The 25,928-nt window shown below is 39.8% G+C and overlaps 2 protein-coding genes across 2 annotated transcripts; both read left to right on the forward strand.

The window, feature by feature from the left end:
• Nucleotides 1-4,468: 4,468 nt before the first annotated feature.
• Nucleotides 4,469-7,194, forward strand: LOC132230926 (GRIP1-associated protein 1-like). Its single transcript, XM_059689158.1, is given in 4 exon segments — nt 4,469-5,004; nt 5,007-5,039; nt 5,042-6,852; nt 6,854-7,194. Coding segments are annotated over 4 exon segments (2,406 nt in total). The 5' UTR covers nt 4,469-4,484; the 3' UTR covers nt 6,896-7,194.
• An 843-nt stretch (nt 7,195-8,037) lies between these two features.
• On the forward strand, nt 8,038-24,400 carry ASB17 (ankyrin repeat and SOCS box containing 17). Its single transcript, XM_059689165.1, has 3 exons — nt 8,038-8,438; nt 13,571-13,850; nt 24,194-24,400. The coding sequence occupies exons 1-3, from the start codon at nt 8,038-8,040 to the stop codon at nt 24,398-24,400; spliced, it is 888 nt and encodes a 295-aa protein (XP_059545148.1).
• The last annotated feature ends 1,528 nt before the right edge of the window (nt 24,401-25,928 follow it).

The raw sequence follows: 25,928 nt of genomic DNA on the forward strand, positions 1-25,928 counted from the left end.
TCAATTGTTTACGACCTTCAAATGATTTGTAATGCAATTGAAAGAATCTCAGAAGTCATAAATTGGATTCTGACCTCTTAAATTAACTTCATTTAAATAGCTCCAACATCAGGAAAGAGCAGACCTTCTTGCTTTGGGGACAAAAAGAATCATAATTTGCAATGGCAGTTGCCTCAGGCAGGCACATCCCTTTGAGTTGTGTTTAATCATGGCTTAAAGCTAGCTTCATTGTGAGCTATAATTAAGTCACTAAAGTCATCTCTTTTCATCTGATTTGGAAATTGAATTTAATATTACCTAATATAGGGAAAACAGTTAATGTATATAATATCTACCTTTATATAATGATACTTTTCTCTAAAAAAATACATTAAAAATAAATAAATAAAATAAAAATTATTTTAAAAATCTAAAATTTATAGTTATTCAATAATTGAAATTCTTGGTATAATGTTAGTACATATTAATGTAATGGAAACATAGAGATAAAAATTAATTCAGTAATAACAATGACAATATGTAGTTAGTGATTACCTAAGGGGGGCAATACAAAAGCTTTCTGAATTCTAGAAGTATAAGTCTGTGAAAATAAGTAACGTTATCTTCAACAAAATATTTTTTAAAAGAGGATCGCTCCTATTTAGGTTGATCCAGCATAAATCATTCTCAGTGATGCCAGTAATATCTTCTCACATAAATTATTTTTTTAAAAAATATATCTTTAGCCACGACCAGTTTGGCTCAGTGGATAGAGCGTCGGACTGTGGACTGAAGGGTCCCAGGTTTGACTCCGGTCAAGGGCATGTACCTTGGTTGCGGGCACATCCCCAGTGGGGTATGTACAGGAGGCAGCTGATCTATGTTTCTCTCTCATCGATATTTCTAACTCTCTCTCCCTCTCCCTTCTTCTCTGTAAAAAGTCAATAAAATATATTTAAAAATATATATATCTTTATTAATTGCAGAGAGAAAGGGAGAGGGAAAGAGAGATAGAAACATCAATGATGAGAGAGAATCACTGATTGGATGCCTCCTGCACGTCCCCTCCTGGGGATCAAGCCCACAGTCCAGGCATGTGCCCTTGACTGGAATCGAACCTGGGACCCTTCAATCCACAGGCTGAAGCTCTATTCACTGAGCCAAATCAGCTAGGGCTCACCATAAATTCTTTATAGCACATATAGAAACTTAAGTTATGTGCTAAATATTTCTTAATCCAAAAAAAGGAAACCAAGATTACAAATGGAGACAATTAGGAAGTATCAAGAATGCACCAAATTAAAAATTATGACTGCAGCCTGTGACAAAGAAAATGTATACTATTAAATATTTTTAGTAAATTCAACTAAAGAGGCAATAACAAAGGAAAGAAAAATTAGCAGTCAGGAAGATATTTAAATAAGGAAAATAGAAAAAAGGAATTGTTAGGGTCACCAAAGGAGGAACGCATGAGGCCAAAAGGGGTAAAGATGTATACATTTATTACTACATCTGCTAGCAGAAGGGCTGGGGCCAAAATGGCATCAGCAGTGCAGAGTAGGGGGAGTGGGATATTTATGTCTCCTGTAAAGGTCAGTCAGAGTAACCAGTAGGACCAGGTGCAAGTGGGGGCTTGGTGTAGGCAGTTCACTGAAAACTGAATCATGAAACCTATAATGAGAACAATAAGAAAATCGGTGGGGAAGATGGCAGCATAGATAAACACCGGGAAATTGCTGCCTCCCACAACAATTGAAAAATACCTCAAAGGACAGAGCGGACATCATCCAGTCAATTCTACAACTAGAAGGAAAGAAAAGCACACTGAGAGCCAGAGGAGCTGCGGAGGTGAAGTGCAGAGGTACAGCGCTCGCGCGCGGGCGGAAAGCAGGTGGCACCTGAGGACGCGGCTGTCTTTTTGAATCACAAGCTCCCGACTGCTCTGAACTCCGGTTCCGGGAAGTCTCTGGGGACCCAGGACTCATACGGGGAGAAGCTACACTGTCGGGCAGCGGGCGAACTTGAGAGCGGCTTTCCCTCAGAGGTGCTTGCAGCAATTATCGGGACACTGAGACGCGCAACTCCTTAGGGCTGGGCGGAGAATCAGCCATAGCTGCTTGCTTCGCCCTTTGATTCCCTGAGACCCCGCCCCACCCAGGCTGCAGCAGAGGCTTTTGCATGTGAATGTACCAGCCCTTTGCAAACTGATAATTACCTAACTGCAGCCCCAGGCAGACCCAGAACTTCCAAGAGAAGGCCCAAGGCCCCGCAGTGGCTTGCATTGCTTCACAGCTGAGCCTCTTCGTGGCTCCTGCTGTGTGGCCTCAGGCAGAGGCTGAATTAGCACCTCCTTAGATCCAGGAGCCACTGTACCCAGTGGTCAGAGGGGGACCATCCAGATTGCAACTCCTCAGATCCATAAGGGACACACTCAGGGAGCAGACTCAGTGAGCACCAAAGCCCCACTGAAGCAAGTCTTGCCCCAGAAGGGTGTCTTCAGCACAGAAGTTCTCCCACTTCAGACACAGCTGATTCTCACAGCCAATTGGCCTGGAGGTCAATTCCTCCCAGTGCTCCTACAACAACCAAGGCACCAAGAGTGTCCACCTCAGGTAACTGGGAAGGCTGAGACACTGGGCCCTACAGGACACCTGGCGCGCAGGGCCACTCTATCAACACAGGGAAGCAGCCAAAATGTGGAGACAAAGAAACAGGTCACAAATGGCAGAAATGGAGGAAAGCAAACGACTGGATATAGAGTTCAAGGCCACGTTTATAAGGTTTTTCAAGAATTTTATGGAAACCGCCGATAAATTTAATGAATCCCTCAATAAGTATAGTGAGACCATGGAGGACATGAAAAAGGACCAACTAGAAATTAAGCATACACTGACTGAAATAAAGAATAATTTACAGAGATCCAACAGCAGACAAGAGGATCCCAAGAATCAAGTCAAAGATTTGAAATACAAAGAAACAAAAAATACCCAACTGAAAAAGAAAAAAGAAAAAAGATTCCAAAAATATGAAGATAGTGTAAGGAACCTCTGGGACAACTTCAAGCGTACCAACATCAGAATTATAGGGGTACCAGAAGGAGAGAGAGGGCAAGATATTGAAAACCTTTTTGAAGAAATAATGACAGAAAACTTCCCCTACCTGGTGAAAGAAATGGACTTACAAGTCCAGGAAGCGCAGAGAACCCCAAACAAAAGGAATCCAAAGAGGACCACACCAAGACACATCATAATTAAAATGCCAAGAGCAAAAGATAAAGAGAGAATCTTAAAAGCAGCAAGAGAAAGACAGTCAGTTACCTACAAGGGAGTACCCATACTACTGTCAGCTGATTTCTCAACAGAAACCATGCAGGCCAGAAGAGAGTGGCAAGAAATATTCAAAGAGATGAATAGCAAGAACCTACAACCAAGATTACTTTATCCAGCAAAGCTATCATTCAGAATAGAAGGTCAGATAAAGGGCTTCATGGATAAGAAAAAGCTAAAGGAGTTCATCACCACCAAACCAGCATTATATGAAATGCTGAAAGGTATTCTTTAAGAAGAGGAAGAAGAAAAAGGAACTCTTACCATTTGCCACAGCATGGATGGAACTGGAGAGTGGATAAATACCACAGGATCTCACTCATTTGTGGAATATAATGAACAACATAAACTGATGAACAAGGACGGATCCAGAGATGGAGAGGCATTAATTGGACTGTCAGGCCTTCGAGGGGAGGTAGGGGAGGGTGGGGGGAAGGGGGAAAGATCAACCAAAGGACTTATATGCAAGCATATAGGCCTAACCAATGGACAAGGACAACGGGGGGGTGAGGGCATGAGTTGGGGGTGGGGGGTGGTAGGGCGTAACGTGGGGATAAGGACACATATGTAATATCTTAATCAATAAAAAATATATTAAAAAAATAAAAATAAAATATGCATATAAATTTAAAAATAAATAAATAAAATAGTTCAACTTAAAAATATATTTTTGAGGTGAAGAAAATAAATAGAGAAAGTATAGGAAAACAAAACTAGGTTTTAAGAAAGATGGCTATAGTTATTTTCCTTTGCTATGCAAGAAAAAGAGAACTTAGAGTTTATAGAATTACTAGTAAATGTAGTATTAGTGGAAGTATATTATAGTAAACCCAAAGTTATAACTTCCTTTTCTTATATAGACATCATTTATGTGATTTAAAGAAAAATATGCGGAAGGAAAAGACAACATTTCAGTACCTTTAAAATTGCTCATAAATACACCTGAGGTGTTAAATTTAACAGAAAGGTAGGCTGAAGCATAAACTACTAAGTAAAGATAAAACTATAACGTATTTCTGCTTTATTTTACTGGGGCACGGATACCATATAAAGCTTGAAGTACCTTTAATGCCCAAATGATATATATTCTAATTTATATTAAAAAAACTCTATAAAATTTTAACTTCTGATTGAGCTGTTGCGGGGGGGGGGGGGGCGGGGGGCAGAGGGGGGAGGAACATGGCACAAGCTCTGTCCGAGGAGGAGTTTCAACGGATGCAGGCTCAGCTTCTGGAACTCCGAACAAACAACTACCAGCTTTCAGATGAACTACGCAAGAATGGTGTTGAACTCACCAGTCTTCGACAGAAGGTCGCCTACCTGGATAAGGAGTTCACCAAAGCTCAGAAGGCACTGAGCAAGAGCAAGAAAGCTCGGGAAGTCGAGGGGCTGCTAAGTGAAAATGAAATGCTGCAAGCAAAGCTGCACAGCCAAGAGGAGGACTTCCGCTTGCAGAACAGCACACTTATGGCCGAGTTCAGCAAGCTCTGCAGCCAGATGGAACATCTGGAGCTGGAGAACCAGCAATTGAAGGATGAGGCTTCCAAGGCAGGGGCTGCCCAGGCCAGGAGCGTTGTGGATGGGGAGCTGCTGAGACTGCAGGTGGAAAATACAGCCTTGCAGAAGAATGTGGCAGCTCTGCAGGAGCGCTATGGGAAAGAGGCTGGGAAGTCCACAGCTGCCATTGAAGGCCAAGGGACCAAACCCCCACCGTCTTGTCCCCCATGCCACTGGCAAGGTGGAGCTGAAGTGGGAAATGGAGAAGGAGGAGAAGAAATTGCTCTGGGAGCAACTACAAGGCTTGGAGAGTTCAAAGCAAGCCGAAACATCCAGGCTACAGGAAGAACTTGCTAAGCTCTCAGAGAAACTGAAAAAGAAGCAAGAAAGTTTTTGCCATCTGCAGACAGAGAAGGAGACACTATTCAATGATAGCCAGAACAAGACTGAGGAATTACAACAGCGGAAGGAAGCTGTTCTCAAAGCTCAGTTGGCTAGAAATCAGAAGCTGCAGCAGGAGCTCCAATCAGAGCCTGGAGAGCTAAGAGATCAGCGACAGGGGGAACGGCTGCAACATGCAGCAGCTCTGCGAGCCCTACAAGATCAGATCCAAACAGCAAAGACCCAAGAGCTGAATATGCTCCGGGAACAGACTGCTCAGCTGACATCTGAGTTGCAGCTGCGGCAGACTGAGTATGAGCACCTCATGGGACAGAAAGATGACCTCAACTCCCAGCTTCAGGAGTCATTACGGGCCAATACTCGGCTGCTGGAACAACTTCAAGAAATCAGTCAGGAGAAGGAACAATTGACCCAGGAACTACAGGATGCTCGGAAGAGTGCTGAGAAGCGGAAGGCCATGCTGGATGAGCTAGCAGTAGAGACGCTGCAGGAGAAGTCCCAGCACAAGGAAGAGCTAGGAGCTGTCCGACTTCGGCATGAGAAGGAGGTGCTGGGGGTGCGTGCCCGTTATGAGCGCGAGCTCCGTGAGCTGCATGAGGACAAGAAACGGCAGGAGGAGGAGCTCCGTGCCCAGATCCGAGAGGAGAAGGCCCGCACTCGGGAACTGGAGAGTCTCCAGCAGACAGTGGAAGAGCTTCAAGCTCAGGTACACTCTATGGATGGAGCCAAGGGCCGGTTTGAACGGCGCCTGAAGGAGGCTGAGGAATCCCTGCAGCAGTAGCAGCAGGAACAAGAGGACGCCCTGAAGCAGTGTCAGGAGCAGCACGCCAAGGAGCTGAAGAACAAGAAAGAGAAACTACAGGGTGTTCTGGATCAGCGCCAGCAGGCCCAGGAGGAGCGTGACTCCCACCTGAAGACCATCAGCAACCTGAAGCAGGAGGTGAAGGACACCGTGGATGGACAGCGCATCCTGGAGAAGAAGGGCAGTGCTGCGCTCAAGGACCTCAAGCGGCAGCTGCACCTGGAGAGGAAACGGGCGGATAAGCTGCAGGAGCGGCTGCAGGACATTCTCACCAACAGCAAGAACCGTTCCGGCCTCGAGGAGCTGGTTCTCTCAGAAATGAACTCACCAAGCCGGACCCAGACTGGGGACAGCAGTAGCGTCTCCTCCTTCAGTTACCGAGAGATCTTGCGTGAGGAGGAGAGCTCGACCATTCCAGCCCGGTCCTTATCCAGCAGCCCTCAGGCCCAGCCCCCGAGACCAGCAGAACTGTCAGATGAGGAAGCGGCTGAGCTCTTTCAGCGCCTGGCAGAAACACAGCAGGAGAAATGGATGCTAGAGGAGAAGGTGAAGCACCTGGAGGTGAGCAGCGCCTCTATGGCAGAGGACCTCTGCAGGAAGAGCGCCATCATTGAGACCTACGTCATGAACAGCCGGATCGAGGTGTCCGTGGCAGCAGGCCACACAGACCGCAGCGGGCTGGGCAGTGTCCTGAGAGACCTAGTGAAGCCAGGTGACGAGAACCTTCGGGAGATGAACAAGAAGCTACAGCACATGTTGGAGGAGCAGCTCACCAAGAATATGCATCTGCATAAGGACATGGAAGTTCTATCCCAGGAAATTGTGCGGCTCAGCAAGGAGTGCGTGGGGGTCTCCTGAACCAGACCTACAACCAGGAGAATCCAGCTAAAGACCTGCAGGCTGTCCCCACTCCCACCCCTCCTCTCCCCTCCCCCTGAACACTATTCATTTGGGCTAAAGTGGGGAAATGGGGGCTGGCACCAAAATCAAATAGGTTGGGACACTGGACATTAAAGGGCTGGAGGCCTGGTGGCTGGTTGTTAGTGACCCTGTCTTAGGACAGTGGTCCCGGGGAGTGAGGATCCTGAGGGGAGTGGCAGGGGTTCCCAGGGGCATTTGCCTCCATTTCTGCATGAGTTCTCCCTCCCAGGGACCAACTGTTTTTTATTTTACTTTATTTTTAATTTATGTCAAAAAAATTTTAAATTCTAAAATTAAATTTTAAATTTTGCTTCATACTATACGATCTCTTTTCTGTTTGAGAATTAATATAATGCCTATTGGCAGATTACTTTACCTATCTAAGCCTCAATTTCTTCAACTATAAAATAGGGGAAATATTCTGAGTAGTGAGTGAGAACAGGCAGTATGCATGCGGAACATGAAAACAATAGGCTTGGCCATTCTCACTCTATCATCTCTTTGTTGACATGATAACCTAAAACCGGGGTCGGCCACATGCGGCTCTTTGGCCCCTTGAGGGTGGCTCTTCCTAAGCCTTAGGAGTACCCTAATTAAGTTAATAACAATGTACCTACCTATACAGTTTAAGTTTAAAAAATGTGGCTCTCAAAAGAAATTTCAATCGTTGTACTGTTGATATTTGGCTCCGTTGAATAATGAGTTTGCCAACCACTGACCTAAAAGAATAATCAACCTGATTAGTAATATTTTGTCTAATATATAGACGGTACTTGATAAACATATATACTAGTTTGAACTGAGTTCTTAGAACACTAAGAATATCATATCTTAGCTCTCACACATGGCATTTCTGTCCAATATCTCTCTCAAATGTCACCAGTACATATAATATCCCAAACTTCTGACCTATGCTGATGACAGATCTCCATCTATTGTGATGTCATCCAGAACGTCATGGTAATAATTCATATGACAATTTTTCTGGCCATAGTTTAAAGGGCACTTCCTGTTTGTGGAGTAAAGCCTACCCCATTCTCAAAATATGTAACTGAAGGATTACAGTATGCCTTCCTGTGATTTCATTACTATATCGTTGCCTAAGTAGCAATGAGTAAATCTTCTAAATTATGTCGTAAGACTTCTTGTCCAAGAAGCAATATATTCTGCAATCTTGTTGACAAAATTGTTAAAAGACCATCATTGCAGTTTTTGGGTCAATGGGGATATCACTGTTATGAACCTAGAATTTACAGAACACTGGCAAAAATTCTGAGGTACGTTGACTTGGATGGGTTTGACATACTACTCACAGATTACATCGCATTTGTGGAAAAATCAGGATACCGTTTTGAACTGAATTTTAATCTTGAATTTACCGAAATATGTGTCAATACAATTCTGTACTGGGTTTTTGCCAGAAAAGGTAATCCTGACTTTGTGGAATTGCTTCTCAAGAAGACAAAAGACTATGTTCAAGACAGAAGTTGTAACCTGGCACTGATATGGAGGTAATAATCTCATATGTTTTCCCCATAAAAGAAGGAAATTGTTATTTAGGAAATTATATTACTACTTTTTTCTAAAATGTATATGTATAGTGGCTATACATACATATGGATAAGAAATCTTGACTTGAATGCTCATTCATTTGTTCACTCTTTCATTCCTTCCTTTTCTTATTCAATAAATTTATATATATATATATATACCAGTAAATTACTAGTGGTTCTGCTCTATAAAGCTTACATGTTAATGCTCAAGGTAATGCAATGTTAGACAATTTAGATTTCTCTTAAGTAGACAAAGGTACTATATACCGAGAATGTATATCTATTATGTATATAAATGGACTTTTTAAAATAAATTGACTTTCAAAAAATAATTTAAAATATACACACAAATTCACTTAGTAATACTTATTAAACACACTTGTTCCCTCTTTGTATGTTAAGCATTGATAAATGTGACTCCAAACTCACCAGAATTGAGCACAATGAAAGCCAAATACCTGCTTTAGTCTGTTATAGAACAAACTTTCACATAGTCTGCACCTGTCAACCTAGCTAATAAATATTACTGAGGATCTTGTAAAAATAAATCTCCAATGTGACCTCTTTGCAGAGTCCATAACATAGAGTCCCCAGTTACTTAACTTGCACTAACTCCAGTTTGTGCTTTAATTTTAGGTATTGGTTTGATTAGATGTGCATTTGTTCATTCATTCAAAATCATTTATCATCTTACTATGTGTGATGCACTGTACTAGGCATGATGATAGAAGCATATATGCCATGAAAAACAACACAGATAAGATCAGTTAAAGACTAAACCAATTTAGATTCCACCTGAAGTTGAACTCTTTTCTTAATTGTGTATCACTGTGGTATTGGAGAACTGGATTTCTTTCTTTAATGACCACCCAAATACAGGAACTGATAGCTCTGGTATGCAACATCAGTAATAAAACCCTGAAATAGCACTTTTGGTTGTTTTAAGGACTATTATATTTGTAACTATAGCAGAGATCAGCAGCCTCTAATATGGAGTGAACTAGCTGATGTCTCTCTTTTTCTTTACATTCCACATCTTATCTGTCAGGATATCTGTTGGTTCTACTTTCAAACAAGATACAGAATATGACCACCTCCACTGTTATCACCTTGTACCAAGCTAAGTGACTTCCCTCCTTCTATCCCATAACAAATTTTCAACAAACATAGGTCATGTTGCTTTTTTTACTCAAAATCTCCAATGGCTCCTCCATTCCATTTAGAATAAAAAATTAAGTTCTTACAGCGATCTACAAGGCTCCATCTGATGTAGCATCCCATGACCTGTGTGCTCATTTCCTACTATTCCCACCCTATTCACTTTCAGCCACACTGGCTCCCTCACTCTTCTTTCACCACTCCAGGTACACTCTCCTACCTTAGGGTCCTTCTTCTTTATCCAAATGTCATCATTCTGCTATGCCCTCTCTTATCATCCCATTTAAAATTGGAAAATGGCCTCACTGCACCCTCCTGCATGTCCATATTTCTTACCCTGCTCTACTTTTTCTTTTCCCACTCATCAAACCTTCCAACATTATAAAATTTGCTTATTTGCAATGTTCATTTGGCATTGTCTGTTACCCCTCACTACAATATAATCAAGAAAGGAGGCATCTTTGTTTTGTTGATCCGTGTATCCTATGCACCCAAAACACTGCTGGCATATAGTATGTATTCAATAAGTATTTGTTGAATGAATTAGTAGACAACAGTTGAAGTTAAAGCCATAGATGAAATTGCCTGAGAATAATTAGTCAAATGAAAATTAGTGGAAAGGCCATATCTGCTTAAATGTTGAGGGCAGAGAAATAGAAACCAGTAAAAGAGGATTGAGAATAGTCAACTGTCTTAAATATCAAAGATAAACTTATTACAAAGAAACAACTATTAAATTTACCAGTTCAAAACCAAAGGAGAAATCGTAAAAGAAAATACATTAGAAATAATTAATATAGCTTCAAAACAAAATCATTCTCTGCATGTCTACATGGAAATATTATGTCCCATTTCATAAGCGTGTGTGACAGGTTTTCAGATACGGAGAGTTCAGTTCATTAACCTCACATTTAAAAAAGGATTCCTGCTTTGCTTGCTTCACTCCATCCATATAAGAACTATTATAATTAACTGTCAGTACAGATTAAGCAGATTTTGGTTAATAGTAACACGCTCTTTAAACATGGGAATTAATCATATGTCATTTGGGTACAGATTAGACTTTTAAATCTCATTTTAAACTTACTTGAGTTTTAGTTAGGTTTTCAACATTTTTGGTGCAAAATATCTTATTTATAGGACTCTTAGGTCAAATATCTTCTTAAGGTTAGCAAGATGAATAAATTAGATTGCTTTTGAAAATTTTAAATGATTGCACTTAACTAAAAATCTTATTAGGTCTGAAAGCTACAGGATAGATTTAAGGAACATATATATATTAGGGATAATAGTGAGAAATAATAAAAAAAATTTATGTGTCTACTATGAGCAAGGATTGTTCTAGGCATTAAGGGATATAGCAGTGGACTAAAACAGACAAAAATTATTGCTTTTGTGTAGCTTAAATTTGTATAGTTCATCTTGCTCACTCATTTATTTTTGAAGAGAAAATTAAAGATTAAAAATGTCCAAAATGATAAGGGCTTAATGGAAGTATGCACAAAGTTCCATGTGGATAAGAGGAAGATCAGGTAATCAAAGAAGACTTCACAAAAGTGTTTATTAGACAGGGCCTTATAGAATGAGCAAGATAGAATTTAAAAGGTAGGAAAATAACATATAAATCAAAGAAATGTGAGACAGTTGGATGCAGTGCTGTTTGGGCAAAGTGAATACCAATAAGCAGGATAAGAATGCAAAAGGAGAAGTAGTTTAGGAGTTCAATTTTGGATGTGTGTTGGGAGTACTTGTAAAAAGATGAAATGTCTAGTACAATAATGACCTGGAGACAATTCCAGGAGAGAGTACATATATTTGTATATACAGAACTTAGAAGGATATAGATATACCATGAAGAGAGTTATGACAAAACCCTCTTCTTTTAAAAAAAATATTTTTATTGATTTCAGAGAGGAAGGGAGAGGGATAGAGAGATAGAAACATCAATAATGAGAGAGAATCATTGATCAGCTGCCTCCTGCACACCCCCCCCCCCGAACTGGAGATCGAGCCTGCAACCCCAAAATGTGCCCTGATCAGAAATCGCACCGTGACCTCCTGGTTCATAGATCAATGTTCAACCGCTGAGCCACGCTAGCGGGCTACCCACTTCTTAATTTCTAAACTGCTGCTCTACACTGCACTGTCCTATTATTGTTTTGTTTAAATCACGAAATCTTGTCATTTTAGGGCTCAATGAAGTTTTGGAGATAAAGTAGTTGGTTTAGTGATTTTCAAACTTTACTTTTTAGAGGTCCTGACAGAATCATCACAGAGGAGGTCTCTAGGACCCCCAAATACACTTCAACCAGAGAACTTACCTAATACAAAATATTAATTTTTATATAGGTAATTCAGGTACAACAATTCTCCAATGTTGGTTTATGAAACATTCTTTCCAATCTTTTTGTTGGCAAATGCCTACTAATACTTCCAGTATTAGCTCCAGAATAAACTAGAGCAATGACTGTTCCAGTAGAGTAAGTGTCCTTCCTCAGTGCTTTCAGAGTGCCACAACCATGCTTCTAACATAGTAATTATAACCCTGCCTTATATTTATTGAATTATTTGTCTGTTTCCCTTACTAGACTGTAATAAACATTTTAATACCAAAACTATATCTTTCATCTCTGCATACCTATTACTCAATATGCTCTAGATAAGCAAGTATTAAATAAATGAATAAATGAATGAATGAACAAGCTAATACATAAATGCAAAAGGAAACTGAGACCCAAAGAGGTTGACTTACTCAACATCGTACTAGCTAGTTAGGAGAACCAAAACCTAGAACCTAGAACCCTTAATCTCCATTTTTATGGCATTATGCCATGTCACCTCCCATTTTAATTAAGTATATGCAATCTTAAAATTCCTCCTTTCAAATAATGCTTTCCTTGTTCTGCATAACTGTCCAAAACCAGAATTTATAGTTTGTATACTGTCCTGCAAAATATATTAGCATTTTATTAGACCAATCAAGAGAAACCAGAGACAAGAAGCATGAATAAAATGTCCCTTTCTTTAACCCTAAAAGTCATGTTTACTTGGCCAAATTAAGGCCTGATAACATAAAATACCCTGTGGTTGGTTCTACTATGTCCTACCTATATATGGAGACCAATTCAATAGCAAACATAAATATCTTTAAATGAAACAATTGCAAGACTCTAAATGTAGAAACAGTCATTTTCATTTCAGTCATAGGGAAGAGGAATTTTCAAGTCTAGTCATCATGAAGCCCATCAGGAAAAGAAGATTGCAGAGGATTTTCATAACTTTACTAAAGAAAGAAAATAAAATTCTGCCCTTGAAGGATCTGACATGGCATTTACATTTCTTAAACTTACAAATACCAATTCTAATGTTATTAAAGTGAAAAATTGAATTTAAAAAAGTTAAAGTAGTTGCACTTACTTCTCTTCACCCAATATTTAAACTCAATTCAAGCACACCAACACTGACATATAATCGAGAACAATAAAAACAAACAAGAAGATATCAAAATGGTCATATAATTCTGTGATATTAATAAGGTGAAAAAGTCTTTCTCCCTTTTCCATTTTAGATTTTTCAGAGCTGCATCAGTTTTATAATACTTGTTATAATCGCAATGGATTTCTCAAATGAGAAACAGAATTACTGTTACTAAAAGTAAAACTTCCTACACATTGCATATCTTTTGTTTGTTTGTTCTTACAAGTGTAAAAAGGGTTTAAGTATGTAGTAGAAGTTTTCTTATTTCTTTAACCTTGAGTATGTTCTAGATTAATAGAGCAGAAAACTAAGACATATTCTATATAAAGTTACATGAACATTTAAGACATTTAATATATAAGCAAGTACTATTATTTTCCTATTATTGTTAAGACAAAGTGTTTACCATATCTCTTAGTTCTATATTCAGTGAGGTTCGTTTGTTTGATTCACAGAACTTTCACACCAGTATACTGTCCAAGCCCACTAAGTGGCATCACACCTCTACTTTATGTAGCTCAGACAAGACAATCTAGCATCTTAAAAATACTCCTGCAATATGGAATCTTAGAAAGAGAAAAAAACCCTATCAACATTGTGTTAACAATACTGCTCTACCCTTCAAGAGTGAGAATAATGGTTGATCATGAATTGGTAGACATCCAGGAAGATGCGAAAACGTGTTTAGTGCTATGTTCCAGAGTGCTTTCTGTCATTTCAATCAGAGAAATACAGGTAAGCAAAATATTGTTCTTTGGGTTTGGGCTCAACTGTTGATCAATTTTAAGAAAAAAAACTTGTGAGGCAAAAATGAAGTTAATTTTTAATCTATAGATTGTAGTCATTGAAAAATCAATCATTGAGTATATGCTTATAAGTTACAATTAGACAAAATTCAAATTTTCTCCAATATCAGTCCTTTATTTCATAATTTTGTCTTCTAAATATAAATATAGTTTAGAGTTTATTTTAGTACTTTTAAGTAAATGTATGTGTGTTTTTTGTTGTTGCTGTTTTGAATTTTCATAAGAACTTTATAGGATGATTCACACATGGTGTATTTTCAAAGACTGAAAAACTGAAATAAAATAACATTAATTATAATTTCCATAAAATCATACATGCATAGCAAAATATATGATTATTGCTCACATATTAAGGCACTCACAATACATTTTATACTACACACACAGGCAAACTTCAAAAAGGTTGGATCTTAATAACAAAATGCTTTTTTTCCCCTTTTTTTAAAATATATTTTTTATTAAGATATTACATGTGTCCTTTTCCCCACGTTACCCCCTACACCCCCCCACTCATGCCCTCACCCCCCCCCCTCACCCCCGTTGTCCATGTCCATTGGTTAGGCCTATATGCTTACATATAAGTCCTTTGGTTGATCATTCCCCCTTACCCCCACCCTCCCCTACCTCCCCTCCAAAGCCCGACAATCCAATCAATGCCTCTCCGTCTCTGGATCAGTCCTTGTTCATCAGTTTATGTTGTTCATTATATTCCACAAATGAGTGAGATCATGTGGTATTTATCTGCTCTCCAGTTCCATCCATGCTGTGGCAAATGGTAAGAGTTCCTTTTTCTTCTTCCTCTTCTTAAAGAATACCTTTCAGCATTTCATATAATGCTGGTTTGGTGGTGATGAACTCCTTTAGCTTTTTCTTATCTGTGAAGCTCTTTCTCTGATCTTCTATTCTGAATGATAGCTTCGCTGGATAAAGTAATATTGGTTGTAGGTTCTTGCTATTCATCACTTTGAATATTTCTTGCCACTCTCTTCTGGCCTGCATGGTTTCTGTTGAGAAATCAGCTGACAGTTGTATGGGTATTCCCTTGTAGGTAACTGTCTTTCTCTTGCTGCTTTTAAGATTCTCTCTTTGTCTTTTGCTCTTGGCATTTTAATTATGATGTGCCTTGGTGTGGTCCTCTTTGGATTCCTTTTGTTTGGGGTTCTCTGTGCTTCCTGGACTTGTAAGTCTATTTCTTTGACCAGGTAGGGGAAGTTTTCTGTTATTATTTCTTCAAATAGGTTTTCAATATCTTGCCCTCTCTCTTCTTCTGGTACCCCTATAATTCTGATGTTGGTACACTTGAAGTTGTCCCAGAGGCTCCTTACACTATCTTCATATTTTTGCAATCTTTTTTCTTTTTTCTTTTTCAGTTGGGTATTTTTTGTTTCTTCGTATTTCAAATCTTTGACTGGATTCTTGGGATCCTCTTGTCTGCTGTTGGATCTCTGTATATTATTCTTTATTTCAGTCAGTGTATGCTTAATTTCTAGGTGGTCTTTTTTCATATCCTCCAGGGTCTCACTAAATTTATCGGCGGTTTCCATAAAATTCTTGAAAAACCTTAGAAACGTGGTTTTGAACTCTATATCCAGTCGTTTGCTTTCCTCCATTTCTGTCATTTGTGACCTGTTTCTTTGTCTCCGCATTTTGGCTGCTTCCGTGTTGGTAGAGTGGTTTTGTGTGCTAGGTGTCCTTAGGGCCCAGTGGCTCAGCCTCCCCAGTTACCTGAGGTGGACACTCGTGGTGCACCCCCCTTGTGGGCTTTGTGCACAGTCTTGTTGTAGTTATGCCTTGATTGTTGTAGGATCACTGGGAGGAATTGACCTCCAGGCCAATTGGCAGTGAGAATCAGCTGTGTCTGCAGTGGGAGAACTTCTGTGCTGAAGACACCCTTCTGGGGCAAGACTTGCTTCAGTGGGGCTTTGGTGCTCACTGAGTCTGCGCCCTGAGTGTGTCCCTTATGGATCTGAGGAGTTGTAATCTGGATGGTCCCCCTCTGACAACTGGGTACACTGGGTCTTGGATCTAAGGAGGTGCTAATTTAGCCTCTGCCTGAGGTTACCCGGCAGGAGCTACAAAGAGAACTGCAGATTCCCCTTCCTTTTTTGGAGTTTAGAAGTGCCCTGATGAGGCCCAGCTGTGAAGCAATGCAAGCTGCTGTGGGGCTTTGGGCCTTCTCTTGGAAGTTCTAGGTCTGTCTGGCCCAGCTGCAGTTTGTTAGGTAATTTTCAGGTTGCAAAGGGCCAGGGCATTCATATGCAAAAGCCTCTGCCTGCAGCCTGGGTGGGGCGGGGTCTCAGGGAATCAAAGGGTGGAGCAAGCAGCTATGGCTGATCCTCAGCCCTGCCCTAAGGGGCCGCGCATCTCAGTGTCCCGATAATTGCTGCAAGCACCTCTGAGGGAAAGCCGCCCTCAAGTTCAGAGTTCTGCCTGCTGCCAGACAGTCCAGTTTCTCCCCGTATGAGTCCTGGGTCCCCAGAGACTTCCCGGAACTGGAGTTCAGAGCAGTCGGGAGATTGTGACTCCCTCCTGATTCAAAAAGACAGGCGTGTCCTCAGGTACCAGCCCCTTTCCGCGCGCGCGCTTGAGCCTCTGTACCTTTGCACTTTACTTCCGCAGCTCCTCTGGCTCTCAGTGTGCTTTTCTCTTTTCTTCTAGTTGTAGAATTTCCACTCAGCCAGCCTTCCTGTAGTTCTGGATGATGTCCGTTTTGTCTTTTTGTTGTATTTTTGAAGTTGTTGTGGGAGGCAGCAATTTCCCGGTGTTTACTTATGCCGCCATCTTAGTTCCTAAGTAAATGTATCTTAATATTACATTCTAATTACATAAAAACCTATTTTATTAGGATTTCTATGTTACTTAAAGACACAATAAATTAAAATTTTAACAAACTTTTTCTGCCAATAGAATAATTTCTCTTTTTTTAATATATTTTGATTTTTTTACAGAGAGGAAGGGAGAGGGATAGAGAGTTAGAAACATTGATGAAAGAGAAACATCGATCAGCTGCCTCCTGTACACCTCCTACTGGGGATGTGCCCGCAACCAAGGTACATGCCCTTGACTGGAATCGAACCTGGGACCCTTCAGTCCTCAGGCTGACGCTCTATCCACTGAGCCCAACCGATTAGGGCATATTTTCAATAATATTTACATTTCCCTCAAACTACAATCAGATTTTTTACAATCAGGATACAAATTTTTCTTTTCAAAATCTCTAAATAATTTAAGCATAAAATATAAAGGTTTAGATCATATCAATTGATGCAGAAAAAGCATTTGACAAAATCCAACACCCTTTTTTTTTTATAAAAACTATCAGCAAAGTGGGAATAGAGGGATCATACCTCAACATAATCAAAGCCTTATATAACAAACCTATAGCCAATATCATATTTAATGGGCAAATACTAAAACCATTTCCCCTAAGAACAGGAACAAGATAGGGATGCCCACTTTCACCACTCCTGTCCAACATAGTTTTGGAAGTGCTAGTCATAGCAATCAGACAAGAAGAAGAAATAAAAGGTATCCAAATTAGAAAAGAAGAAGTAAAACTGGCATTATTCACAGATGACATGATATTGTACATAGAAAACCCTAAAGAATCCATCAAAAAACTACTAGATTTAGTAAATGAATTCGGCATCATAGCAGGATACAAAATTAACACCCAGAAATCTATGGAATTTTTATACACCAATAATGAACTCACAGAAAGAGAAACTAAAAACAAAATCCCATTTACCATTACAACAACAAAAAAATTAAGATATCTGTGAATAAACTTAACTAAGGAGGTCAAAGACCTGTACTCTGAAAACTATAGGACGTTGAAAAGGAGATAGAGGAAGATATAAACAAGTGGAAGAATATACCATGTTCATGGAATGGTAGAATCAACATGATTAAAATGTCCATACTACCCAAAGCAATTTATAGATTCAACACAATCCCAATTAAAATACCAATGGCGTATTTCATAGACCTAGAACAAACTCTTCAAAAATTCATTTGGAATAAAAAAAGACCCTGAATAGCCACAGCAATCCTGAGAACAACAAAGTTGGAAGGATCACAATACCAGATATCAAGCTATATTACAAAGCCACTATTCTCAAAACTTCCTGGAACTGGCACAAGAACAGACATATAGACCAATGGAACTGAACAGAGAACCCAGAAATTGACCCAAGCCATTATGCTCAACTAATATTTGACAAAGGAGGCAAGAGTATACAAAGGAGTCAAGACAGTCTCTTCAAGAAATGGTGTTAGGAAAATTGGACTGATGCTTGCAAAAAAATGAAACTAGACCACCAACTTACACCATACACAAAAATAAACTCAAAATGGATAAAAGAATTAAATGTAAGATGGGAAATGATTAAAATCTTAAAAGAATCCATAGGCAGCAAAATATCAAACATATCTCGTAGCAATATATTTAATTGATACATCTCCCAATGCAAAGGGAACTAAGGAGAAAATAAACAAATGGGACTACATAAAAATAAGAAGCTTCTGCTCAGCAAAAGAAACTATCAACAAAATGAAAAGGGAACCCATTGCATAGGAGAATATATTTGCCAATTTTATATCCAATAAGTTCTTAATCTCCAAAATTTATAGGGAACACATACAACTTAACAACAGGAAGATAAGCAATCCAATCAAAAAATGGACAAAGGACCTAAATAGGCACTTTTTTATTTTTTTTATTTAAATTCTTTATTGTTGAAAGTATTACATATGTCTCTTTTTTCCCTCATTGACCTCTCCCCAGACACTCCCACCCCCAGCACATGCCCTCACCCCCCTGGTGTCCGTGTCTGTTGGTTATGCATGCATACAAGTTCTTTGGTTAATTTCTACCCCCCTCTCTCACTCTCCCTTGCCTGCCCTCTGAGCAGTCTGTTCAATGCTTCTGTGTCTCTGGATCTATTTTTGTCTATCAGTTTATGTTGTTCATTATATTCCACAAATGAGTGAGATCATGTGATATTTATCTTTCTCCAACTGGCTTTAAATAGACACTTTTCAAAAGTGGACATACAGAAGGCAAAAAGGCATATAAAAAAATGCTCAAAGTCATTAATCATCTGAGAGATGCAAGTCAAAACGATAATGAGGTACCATCTCACACCTGTCAGAATGGCTATCATCAACAAATCAACAAGTGACAAGTACTGGCGTGGATGCGGAGAAAAAGGAACCCTCATGCATTTCTGATGAGAATGCAGACTGGTGCAGCCACTGTGAAAGACAGGATGGAGTTTCCTCAAAAAACTCAAAATGGAACTCCCATTTGACCCAGTGATCCCACTTCTAGGAATATATCTCAAGAAACTAGAAAAACTAATCAAAAATAATATATGCACCCCTATGTTTATAGCAGCACAATTTACAATAGCTAAGATTTGGAAACAGCCTAAGTGCCCATCAGATGAGTGGATTAAAAAATGGTATATCTACACAATGGAATACTACACTGCTTTAAAAAAGAAAGAACTCTCAACATTTGCAACAGCATGGATGGACCTGGAGAGCATATGCTAAGTGAAATAAGCCAGTTGGAGAAAGATAAATATCACATGGTCTCACTCATTTGTGGAATATAATGAACAACACAAACTTGAACAAAAATAGATCCAGAGACATAGAAGCATTGAATAAATCATCAAACCTCAGAGGGATGGCAGGGAGGGTGGGCAGGGGTAGAGGGTGGGGGTAAGAGATCAACCAAAGACCTTATATGTATGCACATAATAACCAATGAACACAAACAGTAGGGGGATGAGGGCCTGTGCTGAGGATGGGCGCAGTCTGAGAGAGGTCAATAGGTGGAAAAGGAGACATATGTAATACTTTCAACAATAAAGAATTAAAGTATATATATTATATGTATATGTATATACAGTATGTGTATACATGTGTGTATGTGTGTGTGTGTGTGTGTGTATCCTATATAATAAAAGGCTAATATGCAAATCAACCAAACGGTAGAACAACCAGTCACTATGACACACACTAATCACCAGGGGGCAGACACTCAATGCAGGAGCTGCCCCCTGGTGGTCAGTGCACTCCCACGGGGGTTGTGCCACTCAGCCAGAAGCCCTGAGCTGGGCTCACTGCTAGCAAGCGCAGTAGCGGTGGTGGGAGCCTCTACCGCCTCCATAGCAGAGCTAAGGATATCTGACTACTGGCTTAGCTCCGCTCCCCCGAGGACATCCCCTGACGGCTCCCAGACTGCAAGAGGGCACAGGCTGGGCTGAGGGACCTCAGCCGTGTGCACATTGGGGACAATCAGGCCAGCAGGGGAAGGCCGTTAGGGGCAACCAGGCAGGCAGGCAGAGGCAATTAGGGGCAATCAGGCAGGCAGGGGAGCAGTTAGAGACATTAGGCAGGCAGGCAGCTAAGTGGTTAGGAGCCAATGGTCCTGGATTGCGAGAGGGATTTCTGACTGCCGGTTTCCTGCAGGATTGGGCCTAAACCAACAGTCAGACATCCCCCAAGGGGTCCTGGATTGGAGAGGGTGCTGGCCGGGCTGAGGGACCCCCCCGCCACATGCACGAATTTCATGCACCGGGCCTCTAGTATGTATATACATCCTATGTAATAAAACACTACTATGCAAATCAACCAAACAATGGAATGACCAGTTGCTATGACTCACACTGACCACCAGAGGCAAACACTCAATGCAGGAGCTGCCCCCTGATGGTCAGTGTGCTAGAAGCCGGGCTCATTGCTGGTGAGCGCAGCAGTGGTGGCGGGAGCCTCTCCCACCTCCGAGGCAGCACTAAGGGAATGGGCCTAAGCCAGCAGTCAGACATCCCAGAGGGGTCCCAGACTGGGAGAGGGCGCAGGCCGGGCTGAGGGCCCCCCAGTGCATGAATGTCGTGTACCGGGCCTCTAGTATATATATGCTTAAATATTTGCTCAGTAGAAAATACCTATCCCTCAGAAATGTGGAGGGATTCTTCTCCTTGATAAGATTTTTTGAGATAAACCAAATTTAGAGGGGGGAAAATCAACCATACGGAGGTCATCTTTACCCTAACAAAATGAACTGCAAATTTTCACATCATTGTATCATGTCTACTAGCATAGCAAGAAATAAGTCTGCTTAAGGACAAGAAAGCTACTCCTATAAATTTAAACCAATAAAATTACCAAGGACTTTAGCAGTTCCCCTTATCTTTAAATGCCTTCAGAAACAAATTCCTTACAAATATAACTCTGTTGGTATTTTGTTTTTTCTTAAGTCTTAACAGTGCATATCAATCAACCATGCATTAGACCACTATAAAGAAAGCAAATTGGTCAAATTATTTTGGCAACCAATTTTTAAAACAAAAGCAATTAAAAATTTCTGCATCTTCAGTAACTTGCTTGTCCTCATTCAGTGCTAATCCTGCACAATTATTATAGAAAAAGGAATTCTCAACAAATTCCTTGAGTGCTATTTCTTAGGAACAATCAAACTAGAAAAGTACTAGAATAGAGTGAGTTGATCAAAATCATTTGCCTGAGGGGCAAAAAGATTATAGTTGGGTTCTAATCAATTACATTTTAATAAGCTAAAGTAGCACTGAGCAAGATGGTCAAAGAGCATAAACACTGGCTTAAAGAACACTTTAAATGCCCCTACTTTGCATTTCCATACTTCCTAGTACTGTAGTTCCCCTATTGAGGCCTATTTATTTTATGGTAAACATATAAATGGTTTTACCTCTGGACCACCGTCCTATCATCACAGACTATGTCTATTTTGTGTACCAAAGCACCGAGCTCAGTTGTAGCATATACTACTTTTTTAATAACCAAGTATTGAATAAATAATGAAAAATTATCTACAGCCCGAACCAATATGCTCAATTAATATTTGACAAAGGAGGCAAAAACATACAGTGGAGTCAAGATAGTCTCTTCAATAAATGGTTTTGGGAAAACTGGACAGATATATGCAAGAAAATGAAACTAGACCACCAACTTACACCATACACAAAAATAAACTCAAAATGGATAAAGGACTTAAATGTACGATGGGAAACCATAAAAATTCTAGAAGAATCCAAAGGCAATAAAATCTCAGACATATGCCGAAGCAATTTCTTCACTGATACAGCTCCTAGGGCACTTGAAACTAAAGAGAAAATGAACAAATGGGACTACATCAAAATAAAAAGCTTCTGCACAGCAAAAGAAACCATCAACAAAACAACAAGAAAACCCACTGCATGGGAAAACATATTTGCCAATGTCATATCTGATAAGGGCCTAATCTCCAAAATTTATAGGGAACTCATACAACTTAACAAAAGGAAGATAAACAATCCAATCAAAAAATGGGCAAAGGATCTAAATAGACACCTTTCAAAAGAGGACATTCAGAAAGCCAAGAGACATATGAAAATATGCTCAAAGTCACTAATCATCCGAGAGATGCAAATCAAAACAACAATGAGGTACCATCTCACACCTGTCAGACTGGCTATCATCAACAAATCAACAAACGACAAGTGCTGGAGAGGATGTGGAGAAAAAGGAACACTCGTGCACTGCTGGTGGGAATGCAGACTGGTGCAGCCACTATGGAAGACAGTATGGAGTTTCCTCAAAAAACTAAAAATGGAACTCCCATTTGACCCTGTGATCCCACTTCTAGGAATATATCCCAAGAAACCAGAAACACCAATCAGAAAGGATATATGCACCCATATGTTCATAGCAGCACAATTCACCATAGCTAAGATCTGGAAACAGCCTAAGTGCCCATCAGTAGATGAATGGATTAGAAAACTGTGGTACATCTACACGATGGAATACTATGCTGCTGTAAAAAAGAAGTAATTCTTACCATTTGCAAAGGCATGGATGGAACTGGAGAGCATTATGCTAAGTGAAATAAGCCAATCAATGAAGGAAAAATACCACATGATCTCACTCATTCATGGATAATAAAGACCATTATAAACTTATGAACAATAATAGATACAGAGGCAGAGCTGCCTCAAACAGATTGTCACACTGCAGCAGGAAGGCCGGGGAGGGTTGAGGGGCAGGAGGGAGAGGGGGGGAAGAGATCAACCAAAGGACTTGTATGCATGCATATAAGCATAACCAATGGATATAAGACACTGGGGGGTAGGGGAGGCCAGGGGATTGTCAAGGGTGGGGAGAAAAAAAAAAGGACACATATGTAATACCCTTTGTAATACTTTAAGCAATAAAAAATAAAATAAATAAAAATAAATAATAAAAAAAGAACAAAAAAAAGAAAAATTATCTATCATTTAAGTGAGAGTGTCATGTAGTCTGTAGAGTGTAGGTTCTACTGGAGAAATGTCTGCAACACAGTAATACTTTTAATTCTAAGTCAACCTACTGCTGTTTGGCTTCTAGAATTAAATCTCTAAAAGGGCACCTTAACTGAAACTTTAAGACTTAGTCTTTTCATCTGGATGGGCCTCCTGTTAGGTCTTCTAGTGGCTTAGCTGTATGAAGTTGTACTCTATAATGATTAGAACCATTTGAGGAAACTTTTAGGATTTATGTTGTCTGTGCCCAAACCCAGATCAAATCAGACTTTCTGAAGTAGAACCTTAGCACTGGTATATCTTAAAGTTTCCTAGATTGTTCTAGTGTACAACCAAGTTGAGAACACTACTCTAATAACACATATGTACTTCACCAGTTAAAGAAAGACAAATACCATATGATCTCACTTACATGTGGAATCTAGTGAACAAAATAGTAAAAGAGGCATGAATACATGGAACACACTATCAGTTCTCAGAGGGGAGGAGGAAAAGGGTGACGAGGTGAAAGAAGGTGAAGAGATTAGCCAAAGAACATATATGCATAACCTACATAACCTATAGACAGGCAACAGTGTGGCGATGGTCAGAGAGAAGGGGGGCAGAGACTGGGTGGAGGTGGGCATAGGAGGAAAAAATGGGGACATCTGTAATAGTGTCAACAATGAAAATAAAGTTAAAAAAACAATGTATGATCTGTCTAAAATTAAAAACATATACAGATTCACTGTTGTAAGAAATAATGTATGTCCTACGTATATTAAAGTGTATATATAGTTGTAATAATGAAATGGGAACAAAAATATTTTCCTCAGATGAAAATGCTTTATAAAAAATATAAGGGTCATATACATTTAAGATATAGTTTATTAATTTAAATAAAAATGCTACTTGAACTCATCCAATGATTAACATTACAAAATTAAAATGTTTCCCTTTTCATCAGACGCAGCTAAGTCTAGGAAGACGTCCAATTATTTCAGATTGGTTCGACTACATACCTTCAACGAGATACAGGGATCCATGTGAACTATTACATCTTTGCAGAATAACCATCAGGTCTCAACTACTGACCAACAACATGCTCCCAAATGGGATATTCTCACTTCCAATTCCTGTTCGTCTACAGAATTACCTGAATTTAGAAAGTTAACACGTGTTTTTTCTGAGTTCTTCAAGGATACTCACCATTGTATGGCTTAGAAGTTAATAAACTATTAACTTCATGCAAATTTTGATTGTATTAAATATTCACACGACACCCTAAGTGAGACAATTTTAAACCAACATATAGCTCTTCCCATTACCTTTCTATACTGTGGAAGAAATATAGGCATTTTACTTACATATTTTATATTTACCCTTTTAGTCCACTCTTAATGGTTGTCTTAGATAATTCTTGCTACTTGTGGAAATTTTGGTCATGTTAATGTTCTGAATTCTCAAGCTCTTCTTATTAGCATGTAGTAAGCAAGATAAATAGTACTTTTATATTATGCAATCATATTAGCACATATTTATTTACTAAGATATTTTGCAACTAAAATATTATAGTTGGCAGTAGGGAATAATCAAGGAAATTAAGATGTAATGCCTTCCTTGAGAAGAAATTCTAATTCTGTGGCAGCCATAGTTGCAAATATAAAGAATTAGTCAACTAAAGGGTAGGAGTTGGAAGTAGAATGACAGAAATGGATTACATTTTAAAATAACTTGCCTTAAATTACAATATGGGGCTTTGGTGGTTTGGTATATAATATATCTAAATACTAGCTCAGTAGTATTTTTTTAATATATATTTATTGATTTCAGAGAGGAAGGGAGAAGGAGAGATAGAAACATCATTGATGAGATTGGCTGGCTCCTGCACACCCACTACTGGGGATCGAGCCTGCAACCTGGGCATGTATTCTTGATTAGAATCGAACCCGAGACCCTTCAGTTTGTAGGCTGATGCTCTGAAACTCAAGAAGATTAAAAATACTGGCCAGGGCAGTATTTTTAATCTATACTAATAATAGAGGAATATGCAAATTGGCCAGGACAGCATCATGTAATGACCAACCAGGATGGGGACAGGGCCATGGCAGAGAGCTCTCTGGGACTCAAAGGGCACAGAGAGGAAGGGAGAGAAGATAGGCACTTAGGGTGATGAAGCCAGGAGGGAGCGCATATAGGGAGTTAGGGGAATCAGGCCAGGAGGGGAGCGCAGATAGGCAGTTAGGGGGATCAGGCAGGCAGGCATGCAGGTGAGCAGCTAGGAGCCAGTGGTTCGTGATCCCTGATTGGAGAGGGTGCAGGCCAGGCTGAGGGACCCCCATACCCCCGTGCATGAATTTTGTGCACCAGGCCTCTAGTTGAGATATAATTGTCAAATATCATAAGTTTCCAGTGTACATAATGATTCAATATATGCATATATTCCAAAATGATCACCACACATAGTTACAATATTTTTCATGTGATGATAACATTTAAGATCTATTCTCTTGCTCTGGCCAGGTAGCTCAGTTAGTTGGAGCATCATCCCATACACCAAAAGGTTGCGGGTTCAATTCAGGGCACATGCAGATTTGATCCCTGACGAGGGTGTGTATGGGAGGAAACCAGTCAATGTTTCTCTCTCCCCACCCCTTCCTTCTCTAAAATCAATAAACAAGTCCTCAGGTGAGCATTAAAAA

This window comes from Myotis daubentonii, chromosome 3 (assembly GCF_963259705.1).
Source record: "Myotis daubentonii chromosome 3, mMyoDau2.1, whole genome shotgun sequence".
NCBI classification, from domain to species: Eukaryota; Metazoa; Chordata; class Mammalia; order Chiroptera; family Vespertilionidae; genus Myotis; species Myotis daubentonii.